The sequence below is a fragment of the Zootermopsis nevadensis genome, unplaced genomic scaffold, assembly GCF_977971745.1.
Source record: "Zootermopsis nevadensis isolate Lab colony 2312 unplaced genomic scaffold, Znev_1.0 Znev_ptg000030l, whole genome shotgun sequence".
In the NCBI taxonomy this organism is placed as follows: domain Eukaryota; kingdom Metazoa; phylum Arthropoda; class Insecta; order Blattodea; family Termopsidae; genus Zootermopsis; species Zootermopsis nevadensis.
Genome location: NW_028259162.1, coordinates 173,211 through 196,268, shown reverse-complemented (window position 1 = coordinate 196,268; position 23,058 = coordinate 173,211). Strand labels below are relative to the sequence as shown.

General features: G+C 37.5%; 1 protein-coding gene across 14 annotated transcripts; it reads left to right on the top strand.

Moving 5' to 3' along the window:
• The first annotated feature begins 41 nt into the window (after positions 1 to 41).
• Positions 42 to 22,880, top strand: LOC110833050 (uncharacterized). 14 transcript variants are annotated; one of them, XM_087358381.1, is made up of 21 exons: positions 42 to 156; positions 2,869 to 2,974; positions 3,894 to 3,953; positions 4,126 to 4,270; positions 4,899 to 4,972; positions 5,788 to 5,891; positions 6,551 to 6,780; positions 7,787 to 7,909; positions 8,868 to 8,974; positions 9,483 to 9,686; positions 10,509 to 10,667; positions 11,453 to 11,635; positions 12,619 to 12,724; positions 14,039 to 14,164; positions 14,749 to 14,957; positions 16,092 to 16,227; positions 16,485 to 16,548; positions 17,480 to 17,529; positions 18,247 to 18,283; positions 19,280 to 21,097; positions 21,337 to 22,880. In XM_087358381.1, exons 2-21 carry the CDS (start codon positions 2,945 to 2,947, stop codon positions 21,356 to 21,358), a joined length of 3,987 nt encoding a protein of 1,328 aa, XP_087214507.1. In that variant the 5' UTR covers positions 42 to 156; positions 2,869 to 2,944; the 3' UTR covers positions 21,359 to 22,880. The 14 variants fall into 14 exon arrangements, with proteins under 14 accessions (XP_087214507.1, XP_087214503.1, XP_021926338.2 ...); XM_087358377.1 differs by having other exon boundaries at positions 2,840 to 2,974; XM_087358374.1 differs by lacking the exon at positions 42 to 156 and adding an exon at positions 2,063 to 2,253.
• The last annotated feature ends 178 nt before the right edge of the window (positions 22,881 to 23,058 follow it).

The following is a 23,058-nucleotide window of genomic DNA, read 5'->3' as shown; positions in this document are numbered from 1 at the left end:
ACCTTTGCATGGCTGTGATTGGCCAGTCTGCTTGTGCTCCTTGGTCTGATCCTGTACCTACCCCTGTGTAACCCATCAACAACCTAACCCACCTCACTTCAACCCTGAATTGGAGGTAGTCGAGGGAAGCCGCGACAATGAATGTTGAAAAGGAAGGTAAGAGAACAGGTGGTCTAGATCAGTGTTCTACAGATATTTTAAACCCCCTAATTTGTCAGACACATGATAGACACACTGGCCTCATGGAAAGGGGGTACAAAACTAGATGGCCATAAACATCTATCTATGTGTGAGTTCTTGCCCTATAACAGTACAGGCATAAGAAACGAAGACATAACATGTAAAGTAGAACTGCCAGTGATGAATGAGTGTGTGTTCATGTGTATAATGCATTCTAACCACAGAAGATACTGCCTTTTTCTAACAGTACCATGTGATCTAGGCTACAGTTTCTTGTAAGGATTTGTGGCACGCAGGTTTTGGTCAGGAGGATAAAGTTATGGGATGAAGGATAAGCAGACCTAGCAATCTTTTGGTAAGGGAAAAATTACATTGCAGGTGCACTGTTCATGACCTCTGCATGAACTGCCCCCTTTTCATTTTCTTTCCATTCCCATTGGCTTATCTCTATGCCTGACATCCCAACTAACTTCACCCTGAAGACGGAGGCAGTGCATTGCTCCAGAATTTTGGTGGCCACATGCAAGACTACATGGCATCATACCAGAAGACCACAAACAACCATATTTCAGTAATTGGCCAGTTCCTTTGGGTTGATAAAGACGCAGTTCAGTCAATTACTGGCATGTCTCAGCACGTTTATTAACAAACTAATACTCGTATATGTCATAAGCATCAAAGAAACATAATTATTATCCACAATTAGTAATTAAGGCATATAAAATAATTGTAGTTATCAGTTACATCCATCATCACTACACAGAAAAATGAGGAAAGTGGCAGTAATTTTCACTTCCAGTTTCCAATGGAAAACGAAGTCAATACTTGTAATACTAATTTTTCTAACTCGTAAAATACGCCTGCATTTAAATAATGCTAACTAGAACGTGTTTGACACCATAAATTATGCTGTGGACTTGGCTGTTCTAGTAAACTCTCTTCTACTTGTTTTTTAATACATACTACTGATAAATGGGTTTTAGCACCTGGTTGATTTGTAAGAAAGGTCATTAGATTTTTCCTGTTGTACTAAGGAATACAAAGCTATAACTCTGCATTGTGGCATGTGTACAATGTTGTAATGTTTGGTACGCCAACAATATATTTTCGAACATAATCACACTTCTGAATTGGAGCACTGGCTGGTGGATGAAACTAAATATTTAATCTTCTGTTTGTGCGGCATAGGTTAATGAATGGTTATGTATGTGGAGTTTGAAACTAAATTATGTCATATATATAAACAAACTTACATGGCATATTTACGCATACAGGCTAAGTAGCTGCCTTTCAGAATTGATAATACTTTCTTGTGAACATTACATTCTCTTGAAACCAGTAAACTTCAGGATGTAAATAGGATGGGGGACAAAAAAATGTATAAATTTTGGTAGGGCTATTTCATAAAAAGTGGTCACTTAAGAGCCAAAAAGGGGTGTAAGGACAGTTGGATCTTAGGGAAAACGAGGGGGATAAGGTAAGTTGCGACGGACCAAAAGTGAAGTAATTCGACTCCTCCCATTTTTAATGTACGACTTCATTTCATACAGAAATAAATTGATATAAAAGGAATTCTTCCGTTCTTTCTTAACACACACATCAACGGGCTTTTTAATTTCCGGGTCCTACATTACTAAGTTGTATGTTATCGTCTTAATCCGTGTTTACAACACTTCATCACAAATTGTTTCGTTATTTTACAATTTCATGCGCTTTTATTTAACATGTTTTGGTTGCATTGTGTATATATTTTCGTATTTCACAAGCCACTGTCTCGTGTCAAGGAGACAAACATAGTTTATATACAGATATTTGAACGTCATTTTAATTTTTATATTGAAATGATGCTGCAGTGCAGTTGTGTAGAACCACGGCAGTCTATGCGCATGCTCATCAATCATGTGTAGGAAGAGGGTGTGTACTTTATCTGCTGTACGTTGATGGAATAGACAGAGAACATTTAATTATTAGGGCCTTTAGAAGATGATTGTTTATAATGTCGTGGACGTCATTCCAACAGAAAGACAACAAAGCTCGGGCACAACCAGAGGGGAGAGAAGTTCCATGTGAACCGTGAGCAATCCGTTATCTTCTCCGTTTTTTATGACATGTGTTGGTTCTTGCATACAGTGACGTCATACAACGAACATGACTACCGCATTCGTGACATCATGGGCTGTAAATATTTTGAGGATATTTATTAAACATATACGTGTTATACTTTTTCAAGGTTACATTGCGATTGACGTTTGCTGAGGTCGTATACTTATTATATTTTTTTATGTAACAGCCAGTGCGCTCCGTATAGTGGGCGGGCATTTTAAATTTAACTTAGGGGAGAGTGTAATATTTGAATATGGTTTATTTTCTATATTAGGTTCAGTAAACAATGCCGTAAAATTCGTTTGCATTTATTGAATTGATCCAACGACTTTGTTACTCTTAAAAGGTGTATTGTCACTTGTGATTGTTGAACCTGTGGTTGAATGAAAACAGTGCATTTCTTTGAATAGCTAAGTAAACACGAACTCTTCTGGATAGATCCAGCAACTTTATGCACATTTTGACCCATTTCAGATATATGCTCTAAGAGGTCAAAGCTGCTTGTATCTGGGCAACAGGGCAGTCATCTAATCCATATTAACTTGCTTTTCAGCAGAAACCTTCCTACAGTTGTGTGTGTTCCAGGGTGGGAGAGGAAGTGCAGAGACTGAGTGTGATCCACTCATTGCCGTTTCTTCTCACAGAAGACGAGCCACAATGCATGCAGAAAGTCTTGTCAAAGGTGCAGCAGGTATGGGAACTTTGCCTTCAAATAAAAAACTCCACCTGCTAAGGTTATATATGCATTGATCTTTACTTCCATTGCCTGGAAATAGCATCTTGAATGGAATTGGTCTGTAGCAATGGCATCTAATTGAAATAATAGTTTTTTGATTTTAATGACATAAACTAAAAACTTGTAGTTGAAGACATTGTTAAGGAAACTTGAATATCTTTTAATAATTTTTTGGAACCTATGTTCCTCTGAAAAGTCGGTGTTTATGAAACACTGTGAACAGGTTATTTTATAACAAGCCCTGGATAAAATAGGCCTTGAGTTTAAGAATTGGAACATAGGTTGACAAGGGTAGTGAAGAAACACAACTGTTTAAGTTTAACCACTTATATCTTAGCTTCATGCCAATTTTCTGTTCAGTCGTCATTAATTTGTCATATTAAATACTTGGCCACGGTGGTCTAGCGGTCAGAACACTAGCCTTGTAAGCCTGGGGTCCCGGGTTCAATTCCCGGTGGTGCTCAAATTTATAACTTGTGTTGGGCAAGGCCGTGGTCTAGGCATCACGGAGTTTTCCTCCGGGGGCTTTCTCCGTGGCATCCCAACAATTACTCCACTCACACACAGAAGAAGGCAATGGCAAACCACTTCTGATCATCTCTGCCAAGAATGTATATATGTATGAGCAGGTCCCTGACAACCTGAAGAGGTTGGAAGGATCCTGTTCATGATATATGGACCTGTCATCAGACAGAACACTACAAATAAAAAAAATAAAAATTAAATACTTGAAAATGGAAATCTAAAAAATCATATCTGCATACTTTACATAGAATCATTGAAGAATCAGTTTTTGTTTGATATATCAAGTGTGTTACCTCTCAGATAAACTTCTACTTTTTTGTGAGAATTCAGTGCACTGATGATGTTTTAGATACCTAGGTTACTTGATAGCAGCAGTAAGAGAACAACAGAAAATGGCCATCTTATACAGGTAGGCCATTTTTCATTGATCTTTTGTACATTTTATAAGCTATGACCATTTCCTTCTAATTAATCACAAGTCATTGTACCATTTGTTGTTGACAGTTGGAAAACTGTCAATGTAAGTAAGCCAGGCAGTATGTTTGCAGAGGTCAGAAGTAATAAACACGTGTCTGTTTTAGGTTTTACCAAGTGCAAGTGTAGAGTTCCATTTAGCTGCCAGTTCCACTTTTCTGATGATCCTGGAGAAGAAACTGGTTCATCCACGCACATTCACTCAGACTTTTCTACAGAGCATTTTGTCTTTCATAGATAGCAGAGATCCAGGTACATTTTGTATTCCATTAGCATCAAGAAATTGGTTTCATGCTGTGCTTTTTTGAAAGGAGTTTGGCCAAGAAAATGATGGTATAGATGTTGTCTGGATATGTGTGGTAACCCATCTGTTCAAGTGGCTCTTCAGTGGCAACTATGGGCCCATTACATGGCACTAGTACGTATGTAACCATATGAAATGTCAGATACCATAAGTGCTAGGATTCCATATTTTGTGATCTTTCTGCAGAAGCACAGTAGCCCTCTTAATGTCAAGCATGCCGTGATCTAATATAATTCTCCATACTTTTATTATGTAAGGTGGTACTTAAAAGTTTTGAGAATGTATTTCTAAACAAGGATTTCTGTGACTGTCCAAGTTTTTGTGTGTTGTCCATTTTAATTTTGATAAGATTTTAAGCTTTCACAGTGACTGAATGGAGTCTTCTCAGTTTATCTGTCATTTAAGTATGGAGCTTCAGTCTACAATTTCACATCGTCTCTGTCTCCATTGTCAAGATCGATGACCAATAAAGTGATTAAATAAACTCTTTAACTAATTTACTGGAGATGACTTTAAAACCAGTAGTAGCTATTTATTTTCCATATAAAGTGCTTGATGTTTGTCCACGTTTTGCAGTTGTGGCCAGCGCATGGCTCGAAACGTTGTTGGATGTGATAGATCTATTGCCTGCCAATGTCATCAAGTCTGATGTAAGTGACCCCTAGTTCTAGAGTCAGAACAGAAATATATCTGCCTATTCAGTGAATTTTCATGAGAATGTTACTCACATAACCAAACAATGTAACTGAAAATAGGTTAAAAAAATCTCACATTCTCAAGATTTGCCTTTCACCTCAAGCCAACAAGCTTGAATATAAGAAAAAAGTAAGGCTGTCCTGCTACACGCCACGTAGGCACTCGGGGGAGGGGTTTGTATATTGTTCTTAGTTTTCTGACACTGTCCAGGTCTGTTCTGTCTTCATTGTAAGACCTAGTTTCACATATGTACAAAGCAGAGTTGAAATGACATGAGATGTCCCACATTCCAATGTCAATGCAAACCTGCAGGGTTGTCATGTGGCTTTCTGAGAGAGTGCTGCAGAATGCTTGTCATCTGTGCATGAGGCAGTTTTAACTGTGAACTCCAGTGATCATTTTAAAACAGTATTGATACACATTTTCTTCTTGGAAACCTACAACTTGTTTTGTTCTGCACATTAAGTGATCAGTGTGCAGCAGCATGACATGGCAGTAAGTAATAGAACACTAATTAGTGGGAATACATATTTATGAGATTATATTAGTAAATAATGCATTTAGGGTATAGTCTGTTTTCAGAAGAACTGACACTTTTGCGTTGGTATTTGAACCTCCTGCTGTGTTCCTTAATTTGTTGATTTAATTTTTTGATGCTGTGAAGACAACTTACAAACTTATATTTATGTTGTGCTCTTAATTATATGGTAAGAATCAGGACACTTGTGATATTTTTTGCAGTATGTAAGCTGTTTTATTGTACTTCCAGATTTTACCACTTGCCATTTCCAGACAGATTGCTCAGTCCATTTCTGCCCGTCTCACAGCCTGTAAACTGCTTGGAAAAATGGCAACAAAATTTGAACCTTATATGTGAGTATGTAGAATGGCTGCTGTCTCCTTGTTCTTATTCATTTTACTTTACTCACATGTACAGATGCACCTTTGTGTTTTCCATTGCAACTACAAGGCAGTCCAGCATTTCCTAATCACCCTGTGGGGTGTGTTATTTGTCTGGGTTTTCACTGTGGTGGGGGAAGAAAAATGGTGGATATTTTTGTGGTAATAATATTTAAGGCATATTCACAAGTAATTAAGAGTGTAAATATTTATGACCTATTAAACCAATTATAAAATGTTGTTTTTAGTTAACTATTCCAGTTTCATAGGTTAGATATATAGCTCTATCACCTTCAGTTATGAAACACTGTGAAAGTTTAATTGTGTGATAACGACTCAGGAGAAGTGGGTGTCTGCAAGTAGTGAAAGGAAAATGTGAAAAATTCTCAGGGAAATATTTATGGAAATTTTAGGTAAGAAATTATTGTTATTTTTGAAGGTATGTGCTTGTGGAAGCATCATTGCAATCAAATACACATTGTTTAATGATTTGTTATGCATAACCAGTATCCACCTAAGTTTGTCTTCAGCTGAAATGTAATGAACATGGAATAACTTGAAGTAACATGGGTTGCCATCTTGCTTTACTTTAGTAGGTACCACAGCACAAACTACTTTACTCTGTTTCACAGGCTGAAGAAAGATGTACTACCATTGATACACTCACTTTGTCAGGATGTGAACTACGAAGTCCGCGCATGTATCTGTTCCCAGTTGCATTATGTTGCTAGAAGTCTGGATGCAGAGACAGTAAAACTTGCGTTGTTGCCATCATTAGTGGAACTGGCAAGTGATGAAGAGAGTTGTGTACGGCTCGAAGCGGTGGAAACGATCGTAAATATGCTTCCTAATTTACAGACAGGTTGGTGACATAATCAGGTATGACATTGTATCCCAAACCAAAACAAAAATTTAAACACAGTGCAGCAAAATAAATGATGATGACATATTTCTTTTGATGCACGCTACATCACAAGCTGTAGGTCATGCAGTTTGCTACATTCTATCTGACTTTTGCTGCACAAAATTAAGCCATTTCTTATATAATTAATGGTAATAGCAGCATAAGATAGTAATTCAAGGTGCACATAGGCCCCACAGGTTTTGTGTTGTTTTATTGACTGTTCCCCACAATCTCGGTGGTCATGTGTAACGCTAGCGTTCCACTAATCCATTAACCCCTGAGTTAAAGTCTGGCTGGCAGTTCCATAGCACAGGGGCTTCCCCATTCTTGTATGACAAGTTTAATGTTACATTCAACGTTTTAACAGTGACGAGTAAGATGATGACTGACTTCTGGGATGTTGCACTCCTTAACCTGGGCTGATGATGGAAGCAGCAGGCGCTGAAACGTTGGTTAGCTTCTACCTGACTGCAGGGCACAACATCCCAGAAGATTGTCATCTTGAAATATGTTGTTATGTTTACATGTTTCAAGTTCATAATCCAACAACTGTTAAGGTCCACACTATTTCGAGAATTAATTTATGAATGTTCTGGTGACCACCGTACATTAGAAAAATATTTTGAAAACATTTCTCACACGATGCTGTAAATATTAGTAATTAATGAACTATGGTGGAGCATAGCACATATTGTGAAAAATATAAGTGACTTGAGATTTTATGCAGTTGCATATTTGTTCTCTTGCTAGCCACGTTGTATTTGTTTGTTATTTATTTAATGACATTGTGAGTAGCTCAGAGTAAATAGTACACAGATTTCTATAACTGTTGCCTAGCCAGGTGTTCTGTATGCAAGTCAGATGTATTACCACACGTACTATTATAGGGCCTCAACGCATGTGTCGTGCTGATTGCTGTCCAAATGAAGCAGTGTATAAAAAGTGCTGTCACTGTTTTCTTTAGATTCTGTGAAGTTTACAATTATTCCACTGGTGAAGAAAATGTGTGAACAGTCTTTAAGAGCAGAAGATTCAGTAATGGTGAAGATGTCGGAGCAGTTTGGGAAACTCTGTCTTGCGTTAGAAAGTGAGTAATTGTCATGTTTTTCATAACAATACACTGGGAATTGAACTCACTACCTTCTGCAAATGAGGCAGCTGCTCAGGCATTTATTTCTTGGATGCACTCTGTAAAGTGCATCACTGTGGTTTACTTTCTGATGGGTAAAAATCTTGCGTCTTGTAGTGGGACAACTCACATCTGAAATAACAGAATGCTAACATAGCCACCAAACTGAACTTATTTTTTTCTTAAATCTACCAAACATAAATCAGTAGGTGCCACACTCTTTTGTGTTTTGAATAAAATTGTGTTTCCTTCTATCAAAACATTACACAGTTATTTCTGAAACAGCCATTTTATGAAATCTGATAATTTGTTTGTGTTTTTTTATTTCATAAAAGGTAAAATTGTCTCTGCAAAGATTGATGGATCAAGTTATCTGTATAGGATAAATCACTGCATTATAAATCTAAATACCAGTGTAACTGATATTTGCTTGAAAGCTCGTAAAAGTGATATGGATCCAGCCGCACATACGTTATATAGATGCCTCTGGAGCAAATCAGTAATAGTGCCAAAGAAGCATAAGTTTTTTAATTACCTCTTGCCTCATTTGACTGTAATTCAAAAACACAAATCATGTCTATAAGTGTTTCAAGCAGTTAGTTTAGGCCCTTGTATACTTCCTTAGTGTTCTTTCTATTTTGAAGACCAGTGATGTACATATAAAGGGTACTTTTTGTACATCAGCCTCAGCATTCCATCGTATTGCTTTCTTCTGACTTTGCTAGGGATGAGTCCAGTTTTTATTGAACACTGTGATGTCACATTGGTAATATCTTGTTAGATAACTTTAAACTTTTTCTTCGGTGCTATTTTTACAACAAGGTTATATTGTAGTCTAGTGTTTCTTCTGCCAGTTGTTTGATCTTTGTAGCATAGACTCTGAAGTAGAAAGTGTCTAGTTAATAGTTTGTTACAGATCTGTTTACGCCACAGGAGAAAGTTTGGATGTTGCGACACTATCAGAAAATGTCCGAGTTGGGACTGCCTCACGCGATAAAGCCGAATGTGGCAGATTTTACCAGGGTAAGGCTTCTCCTTATGTTTGTTCTGGTAAAAATGCTTGTAACCTTCTCTGCATGAACTCTTGTGCGAGTTGCTGGATTACAGCATGGCAGTTTGCTTGATGCAAGGTCAGTTTATTGATTTTTAGGGCTTCACTTGACAACTAATACAACTTACTTTACAATTTTTATTTTAATACCAGGAGAATATGCTGATGTTTCAGTGTTGTATATGATAATCTTAACAGCCTTCAGTAGCATTTTAATTCTCATGTTCAGAGAACAGATTTTGTAACATAATCGAATTATGTTAGAACAAATTCATTTGGTTAGAAATGTATGAATCATAAAAAAAATGTGCTAAAATAAGTTGAGTAAAAATGTGTATGGCATATCACAAAACTGGTCTGTCAAAGGCAGGTATTAATTTCTAGCAGGCTTCAGATATGTACTTGGGTTAATGTGTTAATGGGGAACAGACTTTTCATCTGTTGGTGTAGATTCCATGAAGACCTTTTGTACACTTGCAGATGCCAGATGTGGTACCAGACACCACCAATAATCACGTTGCATGTAGGTATAACTGTGCGTACAATTTCCCAGCCATCGCCATGTTTTACAGCTCAGCTGGAAAAATGGATAACTTCAACAAGCAGCTATATCCTACATTTCAGGACCTTGCAAGCGATCCATACTTCATTGTTCGCCGAAAAATTGCCTGTGGCCTAAATGAGGTAATGGTTTCCTTGACCTTGAACCTGACAGCAACCTTACAGATTTATAGTATATTTTTGTTGTGATGAAGCCTAAATAATGGAAGTCAGCAGTATTAGATTTTATGTTGCATTATATGTTGTTGATTTCTTGTGCAGTACATCCCAGAGAAGTCTTTCTGAACAAAATGATCAAATAAATAAATTGATGATGATGATAGCAGTGTTGGTGTTGGTGGTAAATATTCATGAGATAATTACTGTAAAATTAATGGAATATGAACGAGGTGTATGTCAGCCAAATTTGTTCCTTGACTGCTGGCAGAGGAACAGAAAGAAACCCATCTGTGAATTCTAACTGGTTTGAACATGCAGAAAGAAATTAAATAGTTTTAAAAACGGTCGTAACTGGTGACAAAACTTGGTTATGTGTTTTTTTGACTTAGAAACAAGGCATTAATTATCATGATGAAATCCTCTTTACCGCCATGATTAGAAGAAGCATGCAGATTGTTATGTTAAATCATCTGTATTGTTATAAGTGTGCAGAGTTTGCTGTTCATTGGTCCATTACCAGGACCCAATAAAAAGTTTCGCTTCAGAACTTAGTGTAGTCTCCAGAATGCTGTAACTAGTTGTGATTTTATAATCCTAATGTTTGCATTAAGGAAAGACTATGTACAGCATTCTGGTAAGTATGCAACACGTCTGTCATGCTGTCTTATGAAGTTACTACTTTATGTATAGTACATTAGAATGACACTATTGAACTTATATTTGTAAGAAGAAATAAGTTTTGTCTTTTCCATATTTTTTTCCATCATTAGAATGTCCTGTTTGCAGATTGCAGGAGTACTAGGGGCAGGCAATTCTGTGCTGAAACCTGAACTGATAAAGCTTCTGGGTGATAATGATGAGGAAGTGTTGCGGGGGTTGGTGCCCCACTTGGGCGAGACTTTGATGCTGCTGTCCAAGGCAGGCACCTTCTCTCCAGATGTTATGGTGAGCACTTAGTGAATACAAGGCGTCATACCATTAGTCTGTATTTATGTTCCCACCAGTACACAGTGTGGAAGTTGGTGTCAGAAGATTCCAGTACTGCAATGCTCAGATGGCTGTGCTTAGAATTTCATTCTGTTTGACAAGAGCATTATATATTGTCTGAGCTGAGATTTTAACTCAGGAACTCCTGAATATGAATGAGAGCTAACCAGATGGAAATTCATGAAGCAGATGTTTACATTTATAAATTTTGATGTAGGTTTTGTTTAAAGATATTTTAATTAACCAAGCACGGAGTTTTCCTCCGGGGGCTTCCCCGGTTTCTCTGTGGCATCCCAACAATTACTCCATTCACACACAGAAGAAGGCAATGGCAAACCACTTCTGGATCATCTGCCAAGAACGTATGTGAACAGGTCCCAGTCCGAGAAAAGGATGGAAGGATCCTGTTCATATGGACCTGTCATCAGACAGAACACTAAATAAACAACTAACTAACTAACTAAATCATGTGTATATGCTATTGTAATCTGTGAATGGCTGATGTACTGTGCCATTGTACTCTAATTTTTTCTGCAACCAGCACATCACATCCACTGTATGGCATATGGCAGTGCAGAAGTATTGCAGTCATATAGATCTGTGTGGGAGACAAGTGAAGATCATACTGCAAACAAGTGCTTTCCAGTTTTCTGAGCTGCATCAAATCGTTTTTGCTGCCATTTTCCATTTTCTTTCATATTGCTTTCCTGAAAGCACAGCTCATTTTATGTGCACTGTTACAGGATAGCACAGTGATGGATATTGGGCAAGCCTTGCTCAGATGTGAAGCAGTGATCAGCATGACCACTAACTGGAGACTTCACACAGTGATACTTGGTCAGTTGGAGTGTTTGCCTCTCTGTATGCCGTCCGATTTCATCTATAGCCACTTTGTTCCAGTCATCTTTAATCGCATTTATGTTGCTGTAAGTGACAAGATGGCTGTGTGTTCACTCAATTGTCAGCATTTTGATAGCCATGCAATATTTCATTCTTCAGATGTAGATAGTTTTTATTTTTGTGCTTGAAAGCCTCAAGGTACTAATTTGTTTTCTTAATTTATCATATTGTCTGTGGAATTTCTTGGAAATGCAAAGTTCTGTCAGTGTTGGGCAATGAGCAGAACTGATCCAGTGGTCAGAGAGCTATTTAAAAATTATTTAATGTGTTTTTAAGTGGTAATGCTTCTGGAAAGATGTGATTCTGGTCAGTGCATTTAGTGCTTACAGGTGTAGAGTGCCTTATGCGTTACGTGTACCCTTTGCTGAAATACATCGCTGTGAACACAAAAAATTACTTCTGAATTGCAGTATGTTTGCCAGCATGGATTACCATTTTGCTTAGTGTAAGTGACTCTTAAAATGTATCTTGTTTCAACTGAAGTGCAATTAATATTTTTACATTGAGACTACTAGTGAAACCTAGTTTTCTGTTTCCTGATGGTCTATCATATTGAGGTGTTTTTTTATTATTTTCTGGGGTATAAATTTGTGAGAATCTACAGAATGCATACAACTTCATATCCCACATCTGAAAAACTGCTCCTCCTCGTCCTCAGTTGCTCCCATGTTCCTCCATCTCTCTGTGTTCACATCTCCATCTCGATTTCCCTCTTGAGTGCCCTCTTTTTGGTCTCATGTTAGAAGCTTTGTTCAGAATTCTCTTTTTATTCATTCTTAGAATGTGCCCATACCCTCTTATTCTGTGATTTATTAATTCATCTTCCAAGACATTTTAATTATTTAATTTCTTACTTCCTGTCTTTTGGTCTTCCTTGTAACACTTGAAAAATTCTTGTGTTTACTTAATTTATTTATTTATTTTGATTCATGAACTAGAATGTTCCAGGCATGGGTTCATGTAAAATCAATTATATTTTTACTGCAACAGTTTTTATTATTTCTAACAGCGCCCCGTCCCCTGCCGTATGGCAGCTGGACGAACGTTGCTGGTGTTCTTGCGCTACAATGCAAAACAGATCCAGAGCAGTGCAATTCAAGCACGCATAAACACAGGTTAGTTTGTACGAACAGCTTTTTATTTTCTCTCCATTATATTAGATCTTGTTTTTAGGATGCAATCATTGTAATTCCTTTTATCTCATTTGTTTTCCTCATTTTAGTTTTCCTATGTAAATTACACTTTCAGTGAATGGTTATTATTCTCCTCATTGACTGTGGATGCTTGTTTCATATATTTGCAGCTACACTTTCTTTGTTACTCAGAACATTCAGAATAAAATAAAAGTAATTTTAGTTAAAACATGTATGTGCAAAATGTGTAATAGAATTCATATATTTGGGCATTTATCTGACCTGTTTCAAATTCACTTGGGGCTGATTTTTAAATCTGCTGTACAGTTTGCCATGAGGGAAGTGCAAGATTAGGTGAGTGGCTTCTGAGTGGCCTGTATCAGGTGTTAATTCATTCAGCTTGAATATAAACACAGAGTAGCAGATCATGCACTTGAGTGCAGTTTTCAGCTAAGTAGAAAATGGATGTTCCCTGTGAAAGTGTATTAACATTGCAGAAGCATTAAATGGATCATCGTGGTAACAGAAGATCAGTTACGTGTCAGAGCTATGTCCCACCCTTTCCTACATACCATGCTTCATTGGAAAGTTCACTGACATCTAGGAGACATATTCCAAAGTAATCTGGGTTGTTGGGTTTTTTGACCTTGTTTATTGTCTGTTTCAAGGACTGGATCTGCCCTCATTTTCAGATGGGGAGGGGAAGGGTGCCTGCTCTGTGGGGTATGTTAGAATGAGCTAATATCAATCACTGGACAATCTAGATCAGAACAACTACTGTTCGTGACTGTAATCTTGAGACTTACAAGGAATGCAGGAAGTCCGAAGCGTTAAAGGCTACTGCATAGCAGACGCTGTCTTTCTTCCTTTACCCCACTTCCTCACCCCGCAAGTCTCAAGATTACAGTCGCGAACAGTACAAGTGCATAAGCACCTGAGTTCATAGTAGGTGTCCTTCCCCTTCACCGTGTCTGAAGACGTCGTATCCTGTATGACATCAGATGATGGACAAGGCCAAAAACCCAGCAATCCAGATTGTTTTACACCATCGACAGAACCGTTCAGAATAGATGTTTCAAGGTAGTTTGTCTGCAGGTGCCCATGTTCTGATTTATATTTTTACCTTGCCATGATTTTCCTCAGAACCTGGTTGTGTATGGGTGCAGAGTGCTGACTGAGATTACAGGTTCTGGAAGTGTGATGATGTTGATTGTGGTCTTGTGGTTGTGATGCTGTGCGTTCTTACAGGTGCAGTTTTCAGGCAGAGGCGTAATGCGTATTCTGTATTGGTTCCAGACCTGTGCGGCAGTGATAGCTGCTACAAGCGAATGCTGTATGTCAAGATGTGTGCCATTGCCATGGATTTATTCTCTAGACGTTACTTCAAGGACCATTTCTTCAGGCCTCTCATTGGTTTGTCAGGTAAGCCTGCTTGTTATCTGTGTTTTTATTATGGCACTTATCTGCATTCTGGTGATGAGACAAGAATATGTTTTTTGTTTACTGTGTGTGATGGAGCATCCATGTTTTTAACACAGACCAGAAGCTGATTTGTCAATTCAGCCCAGTTTCTCCTGATTTTCTTGGATCTTTCTTGTGGTGTATTCTGAAGTAAAGTTTACATGCACTTATGAAAAATTATCTTTGTGAATAGGGTATGCATGACAATTGTTGTACTGTATTGGCTATACTATGAGCTTTGTTTATAGCATTTTAACCATTAAGCATTTAAGTATTTAACTGGTTGTAGTATGCAGTTGGTGGAAGATACGAACTGGTATTATCATCAGTACCTAGACAGACTTCATGACGGACCTTCTCCAGTCCCTGACGTCATTGATTCTGAGATGTTTTTGTTTCTAGAGTTCATTGTTCAAATGGGACATGACATTAGAGACAGACTAAAGGTCTACTGGTCGACTATTGAACTGCTCAACATTAAATTTAAATGTGCACCAATGAAGATAAAGGTTAATTAGTGTAAATCATTTCTTGGTACTTTGCAGATGATCGAGTTCCCAATATTCGACTTAAGTTAGTGATGATATTGCCAAAACTGAAAGCAATGCTGTGCCTACCACGGGATCGCGAACTGTTGACGTGTTTGGAAGCGTGCATTAGCAACCTGTTGTTGCACGAGAAGGACCAAGATGTGTCAGCGCAGTTACAACTTACCATACAGGCCTTGGCTGCTATAGAAGTTCGAGAGGAAGTGGTAAGATCAAATAAAAGGGGTCTGTTTATTGTGTGTCAGGATATCACTTTGATTTATGTTGCCTGTTACATTTCATAATGATCTGCCTATAATATAAGATTTTTCTACACTCTGTGTGAGTTCCAGAGGAAGGATTTTATGTACTGCTTTCAACAGAGCAGGTTTCTGCGGTGTGGGGATCTATGAACGTGTTTAACAAGTAGCTGTGAACATTATGTAAATGGCAGTTCTCTGTTTGATTGTTTTTTGGGTTCACTGTCTCTCCAGTAAGCCGATGCCAGTAATAACTGCGTATCAACAACACCCGCACCCTACCACCCCCAGTGATTACCCATGCAAACATGTTACAGCACTGCATTAATTCATGTTTCTCAACGGTTGTTGCTAAGTCACATTCCTTCAAAAAATTTCTGTAGCTTCACTTCTGCAAGTGGCTTTGTCAGCAAGCCTGCAGTTGTTTGATAATTTAGACAATTATGACATATATTTTACCACTTTTCTTCAAGCCATGTATGAAATGGCAGTCAACATCCACCCAGTGATGTTATAAACTGAACATTGTCTGATGCTGTGTTACAAGTTCTGAGCATCCAGAGCATTTCCAATTACACATCAAATTCATATTTAGTTCATTTTTTTTACTTATTATATCTCAAATTCATGCATTTTTTAAAATTGTAAAACACAAACAAAAATAATGGCTTTGTACAAGTAAATGTGTTCTTAAATCTTCACAGTCTCTTTGGTTGCATTGTCATTGGCAAAGAAACAAACAACTAGGCATTCTCTGCAGCATGCAGGACATTTAGACTTGGCACATCACGAAATAATGAAGTACAGTGCTCAGTGTGTCTTCAAAGGGTTAACTTTATTAAAATATAAATAGTCTGTCGTATCAAGCAGTATGAATTGTATTGACTCATTTTTGGTTCTGTGTGCAGTATTGTTTGTTTGCTGGTTGTGTGATGCAAAGCAATTGTAAATGATGTCTTAGGAAGGAAGTCGTCATAGCGTGTTTTGTATTCAGTGTTCTGGCATTTTTGTGGAGGAACATAGAAAAATCTCAATCCCTTAGTCAGGGTAGCTCTGTATTCAGGCCAGGGAGAATAAATGTACTCTGAATATTATTTACAGGCTGAGAGTCCGCTGCCTGTGTCAAAGGAAGATGGAGAAGATCAGAGGAAAGCTGATGAAGAAGCAAAATTAATGTCTGACCGTGTTTCTGCATTAAGGAAACGGAAAGTTGTGGATGAGGCTGATCCAAAAAGACGTGAGTTCTTTGCGTTACCATTTACAGAATTTGGGGTCACCTAATTAGTTAATTGATGTCACCACCATTGTTGTGGTGAGAAGAACATCTTTGTAATTTCTGTGTACTCAACAGAGTACACCTTTCCAATCTTGTACTACGTATAATGTTGAGGTTGCTACTTTGCATATTTCTGTTACATTTTATTGCTGTGACTGGTACAGTGGTGCTGATGTGTCAAATGCAATGAATTAAAAGTAAATTTTATCTAATTCCAGGGTCTGTTGAACTTAAAAATACGCCAGTACTTTCTGCAGCAGAACGAAAGAACTTTTTGTCAAAGTGAGTATTCATAATGTGTACTTGTTTATAGATACTACTAGTAATAGATTGATTTAAGGTAAGTAACATAGTTGGTGTAATTAGAGTTGGATGAGGCAGGTACAGTTTATAACATATTTGAGGAATCAAACATTCATAAGAGCTCACAGTAATATGAGGGTTGCTAGCACTGGTTTCTGCACAACTCACATTATTGTGAGTCCTGTGTTTATACAGCAATGATTTTCTCGGAAGCGTAAGACGTCTGACATTCTCAAATGTATTTATCCAGCCAAGGCATTTTGTACTAACGAAAACTACACAGCAGAAAAATTTACAGACTTCTGTGAAGATGGAAGGACAGTATTAAATAGAATCATAAAGAAATCCATTTTGAAGTTGTTTAATTGGATTGACTTGGCTCAATGAAGGACTTAGTGGTAGGCTTTTGTCATCATGCTGATGAACTTTTGGCTTTCACAGCAGGGAAACATCTGAATATTTATTGTTCACTCAAAGAAGAAAGCCATACCCTGCAGTTGGTAATAGTATGTATACATCAAGAGGACTCACCATGACAGCAGCTAACAGCTGTCGTACAGTTGTATCATTCGGATTCCAACTCCAATTTCAGAAGTCTCAAAATTGCAGCTGTAATATGTAGTATAACCTTTTCACTTCTTACTATTATGAATTTAAATAAATCACATGACAATATAGTGGTAAATGAGATGGTTACTTTTTATGTATTTTAATATTGATGTGATACTGTGATTACACAAGTTGCTTGATGTCTGTTATGTGAGATTGTTGAAATGCGTATATTTTTTACATTTGTTTTTGTATTGATGAATATAAGGTATTTAAGTAAAAGTAAATGTCAAAATGCCTTGTCATGTGATAGGGCATTGTTGCCATTGTTAACATTGTCATTTTTAACATTTTTCCCCAGTATACCAACATCGAGCCTGGTCAGGACGAGCGTTCGACACTCAGCAGCATGTAAGTGTTTAAGATCTGAACATTCTATAACTTCCACGATTTAAACACATCTGCTAGTACAAGGGGTTTGTTGGCTAGCAGAATTACTGCAAGGTAGTGATTGATTGGCAGAGAGCTAAGCAGAAGGATAAACTGTTTATTCCATTGGCCAGGTGAGATTTGGATTATACAGTGAATCCATCCAGGGATTTCTTTCTGAAGAAAGAGGAGAATCAGCTCAGACAGGTCTGTGAACCACAACATGTTTGTTGGCCTTCAGTCACTTAATCCACTGATTGCTAAATTTATTTCTGTGAATTTATTTCTGTGTGTGTCTGTATATACACTTGCTTGCTTACTTACTTACTTAAGCGACCCGTTCTTCAGCTCACGCGCGGACCCCAGCATATGTACACAAATCTTTGTTCTGATATATGATGTTTAATTTACTTGATAATTTATGCAAATACATTTTTGTCAAGGTTCTTCAAATTTCAGTTTAAGAGGGTTCTAGGTCAGCAGTCCAGCATGGCTTGGCAGGAAATCACTACTTACGGCAATTAGAATTGTTAAAAAAGATGTCCATTCATATATGATAATTAAAGGTGTTATGAGTTGTGACTAGTTTTCATTACATAAAATAATAATTATAATAATGTATTTTCAGGTCCTTGCTCTATAATAATTGTTGGAGTGTTGAGAAACATGTTACTAAGAAACTGTTATTTTTGGTTACAGTTGGCAATGATGTTCCACATAAGGACTCGGTGAATAGGTATGTAAATATCTGTAATGTACTCGTGACATGAAATCTGTGCTGGAAGTAGGGTTGGCAGGAATGGCTATGCTGTATTCTTGCTCAGAACATCCGTCCACCCCTGCAACACCAATCATGTATATAGTGCACTGCACTACTGGGAGATTACTTGAGTAAAATGTGTTTGGAATAGGAATACACAGAGTGCGCGTGTACAGTAAGATCGCCCCCTTCATGACTCCTACTTCCCAGTGACCAGTAGCTGTTGATTCATTACATTATGCGAAATATGACCAGGAGTTTGAAAAGTAGAGGGACATTTAAAATAATGAATTGATGTTAGCGTAAGCTGTTCATATCAGTTTAATTTTTAAAAGTGACCGGATTAGCCAAAGTTACACATTACACTTCTTGTTCGCATTCTGATACTGTCTACAAGCTCACTACATGACTGTGGCCTTTTTGAGAGCTGCATGTTATTGTACTATGAAGGGAGTATATGTGCTGTTGTGGTTGGATCCTTGAATATTAGGTGATCGGTAATTTCTGGTGTTTCCTGAACCAACCTTGAATGCTCATGTTATGCTTTAATACTTTCACTGTCAGTGAGAATAAATATGGTAGCCGTGCATTAGACAGTGTTAATCAGTTGTAAGAATTTTCATATTCTTGAAATGTTTAATTTTTCCATAATTTCTTATGTATGATAATTTTTTGTGTGTGAAATTTCATTTAACAAAAGAAATCATGCATGTAGAAGTAACTGGTTTCAAGCAAATGAAAGCCGACTGATTCCCAAAACAAATCTCTAATTGCACATCTTACTGTCCTTAAATGGTCTAATTTCATGAGGTACTTTTATCATTATTATGGCTGTGCATATACTCAGCCTCTCACACTCAAGGGTTAACATCCAGGGATGTCACCAGATGGTGTTATAATGTATGAGCACTTTGCTGGTTGAATTGCTTGGCTTACTAACCACAATATTTGCATGGTGTGCTTTCATTTTAGTTTGAAGTTTGCAGCTGCAACTAACGGCGTTTCCCAACAAGCAGAGCAAACTTACATCTCTTTAGCAAAACGCAGTGCAGTGGGCTGCTGTTCACATTCTCGTTTTGGATTACCTCAGAGTATTTTATCAACTAAAGATAATGATTTCTGCAGATGTTTAGCCGGAAATAAAGAAATGAATCTGCACACTCTGAGGCTTTTGCAAGAAAACCTTTTTGCTTCTGCCAGTTTGCCCCAGCTCAGAGCTGAGACTAATAATCTTAATGAAGACAGTGCCATCCACTTGAGAGATTGTCTTTACATTGGACGACAGGAAACTACTAACATGCATGACAAATGGCCTGCAGAATGTAAAGTTTGTGCTTTGAATCATGAGTCTAGTTATACCCTAGCTACTAACCATGCTATTGGCAGTTCTGAATCGTCTACAAGGTTTATTGTTTCCAGCTTGGAAGATGAATTCTATGTGGATGCTGGAATTCGAATCCCACAGCAACTTACCACATCAGATTTCACTCCATTACCGTCCAGGATACCAAATTTACGAGATATACTCTTCAAGAAGAATAGAACTGTCATTGATACAAATTTACAGAATATTTCTCAGTCAGCTTCACAGAAAGAAATGAAAACAGAATACATGGCTTCTCCTGAATCTGGAAATAGGAGTCCAGAGACGAAACCCAACTTCAGTACAATGCACAAAACTAATAATGTATCGACAACTTCTAAGTCATCATTGTCTGTTAATATTACAACAAAGAAGACCTTTATACCAAGTAACATTAACAGACGTAATTCTGGAGTATTCAGTGGCAAAGTTGACTATCAAACACAACAGACTGCAAAGGGTAAGTTGAATTTGACAAATAAACAAAAACCTGGAGGAAGTTTCACAACTACCAATAGACGGCACAGTTACATGGAGGGAGACAAAGTTGTTAAAATAAAATCCAGTGATGTCTCTGAAGGAAAGAAAGATTTCAGTGTATCTGAGAAGAGGAGACACAGTTACTTGGAACAGATAGCAACAGATGATGGCGTTGAACAAAATATTGGAAATTTTACTGTGAAAAAGTTAAATACACTCAGTGAAACAAAATCATCAGTAAATTCTGTTACAGACAGGCGGCATAGTTACAATTCAGGAGTTCAAAATAACAGAGTTGACATAGAAGTTCCTTTCCTTAAGAGGGGTGCAGCATCAAATCGCCACTCCATTGGGTCTGAGACTCGTAAAAGTATTCTTCATTCCCAAAGCCAAATTAAGAGGGGATTGTCACTAGACAGAGGAACTGGAACAGACGTTACAGTTGTCGGTAGTGCCGTGAAGAGACAGAGTATGGTTGTTCCATCAACTGTGACACATGCAATGCGGCGACACAGCTCGCTGGAGAGGGATGATATAAACACACTGAGAGTAAAAGAAAAAATAGTGGGGAATAAGTTTCTGTCTAGTAGTATGATATTTGCATCTGCAGGTGGAAAGACTGCTGTTAATGAAACTGCTGAATATAATAGACACACACAGAGAGATATACATTCTATGGACAATGTTGGAGCCATCAGCAAAGGAAACTACACGAGTAAGATACCTCGTGGAGGGGGCACAAGCCCTGGGAATAGTCGGGCAGCAAGTCCAACTGTTCTTGTATGCGGCAGTAACAGTAGGCTTCGCCAGAGAACAGCACCTAACAGTCGAGCATCCAGTCCAACAGGAGCAGAGAAGTTGCAGCAGGGATTGTCTGTTGGAAGCTTGACCTGTTCCATGGGCAATTTGAAGTTGGCAGAACCTGGAACAAGCCGACTGCCTGTTCGGTAAGTGTTATGCTTAATGGGAAGAAATTTCATTCCACAGAGCACATGACACGCTTGATGAAACTTGTTGCAGGAGGTCTACACACAATGTTAACAGTTCATTTTGTGTTGTATTTTAGACCTGATAAGCACAGGGCTTCCTGACTGTTGTGACAATCCTCTGTAAACAAGTGAATAACTTTTATTACGATTAACATCTTTATTTATGGTGGTAATAATGAATGTTTTTATATTTTCAGGAATTTCTCTCGCCTGCAGTGATGTTTTAAATGCATATAAAGTATCTTATCATGATAATTAGTACAGTAAAATGATGCTGTAATGAATGTCATTAGGACAGACATTTACTTTGTATGTTATGCTGTTGTAGCATATACAGTAAAGAGAATTTTGTGTCCAAGGTTTTAGAGACTGTCTTTTCCTCCATCACCAGGTGTTGATGTGAGTGACTCAGAATCCCATTGTGTTTTTTGTGTTTATAACACAGTTTTCGGAGAGCTCGGTGGACTGGCAGGGATCAGCAGGGTCAGTCACCACAGTCCAAGTTGCTTAACATGTTATTGGTCCTTCCATTGCTTTTTGATGACCTTGCTTCTTTGGAGTATGTTGATGTATAGGTTCCATGGTCAACTTAGAATCAATCTCACATCTGTTGTGGTTGTCAGAATCTCTTTCAGTAAGAATTCATGTATCCTCCTATCATAGTTAGCATTGTATTAGCCTTTGATATGCTCTACCTCAGTGCATTGTTCAAACCACCACTGACTTGTCTAGTAGGAATATGTGTGTACAGCGCATGTTCATCTCAGTGGTGCAGTACATCTGTCCACTGTACGTTTTCCCTAATTCACATGTAATGCATTATAGGCCTGGGTCATCTTTCACTGGTCTCTACAGATGGCACATTGTTTTGGGCTGGAATGTGCACAGTTCTTGTGTTGAGCCTTGTCATAAAACTCCAGACCTTGTTGGAAGAGTCCTGCCAATCCATTTAGCTTCTCTCAGTATGAACGTGACCTTTGTCTTGAATATAAAACTAGAAACAGGAACCACATTAGATGGTGTTGATAGTTCTGTTTTGTTGTTGTTTTTTCAATGATTTCACAGGTATAATTTATAAGACAGTTGAAAATGTTGGATCCATTCCAGATCCTTGCCTGTACTGTAAAAGCGCCATTACAGTATTAAGCAGCAGGACATGTGAAGGGGTTACATTTGTTTATTTCAATTTAATCCTATAAAAACACTGTGCAAGGGATGGACTTCGTTATAATGATATTTTACTGTATGTTTACAGGTACAGATTTATTAGTTATAGCAACACTGATAATGACAATTATAGTTACCATTTCCAATAAATAGACTATATTGGTGTTACCTATGTGTGATTTTGTGACATTGACAATTTTTAGTGTTAATGAAACAATAGAATTTTAAATTTAAAAATGTAATTATATATTTGACAGTCTAAAGATAGTTGAAGTGTTACCTCAGAAGTCTTATATTTGAAAATGTAACTATCATGGCGATAAACAACTTTTAAAGATATAATTTTAGTTACCAGATATTCGGATGTGAATATTAGTAGTGTTTTCAACACAGTTTAAAAGAAGTACATATACTATTTGGGAAAGGATGTGAACTTGTTGCTGTTTTAGAATTATATGGAAGTCAAGATGATGAGTTAATTATTTTTATGAATCTAAACAGGATGTGTCCTACTTGTTACAAATTGTAATAGAAATTTGTATTTTTTAGTCCATTAAAAATATTTGTATTTTTATTTATAGTTCATTTGTCTGTTTATGCAACACAAGTTAATGTTTTTTAATATTTTCTGTTGGTCATCAACAGTTTTTCAGTTCCCTGTTGCCAAAAAGAATAATACTTTCGCCTTGACAAAGGAAAAACAGTATTTTATAGATGTACATGTTCCTATAGAAAGAGCACAGGAAAATGGA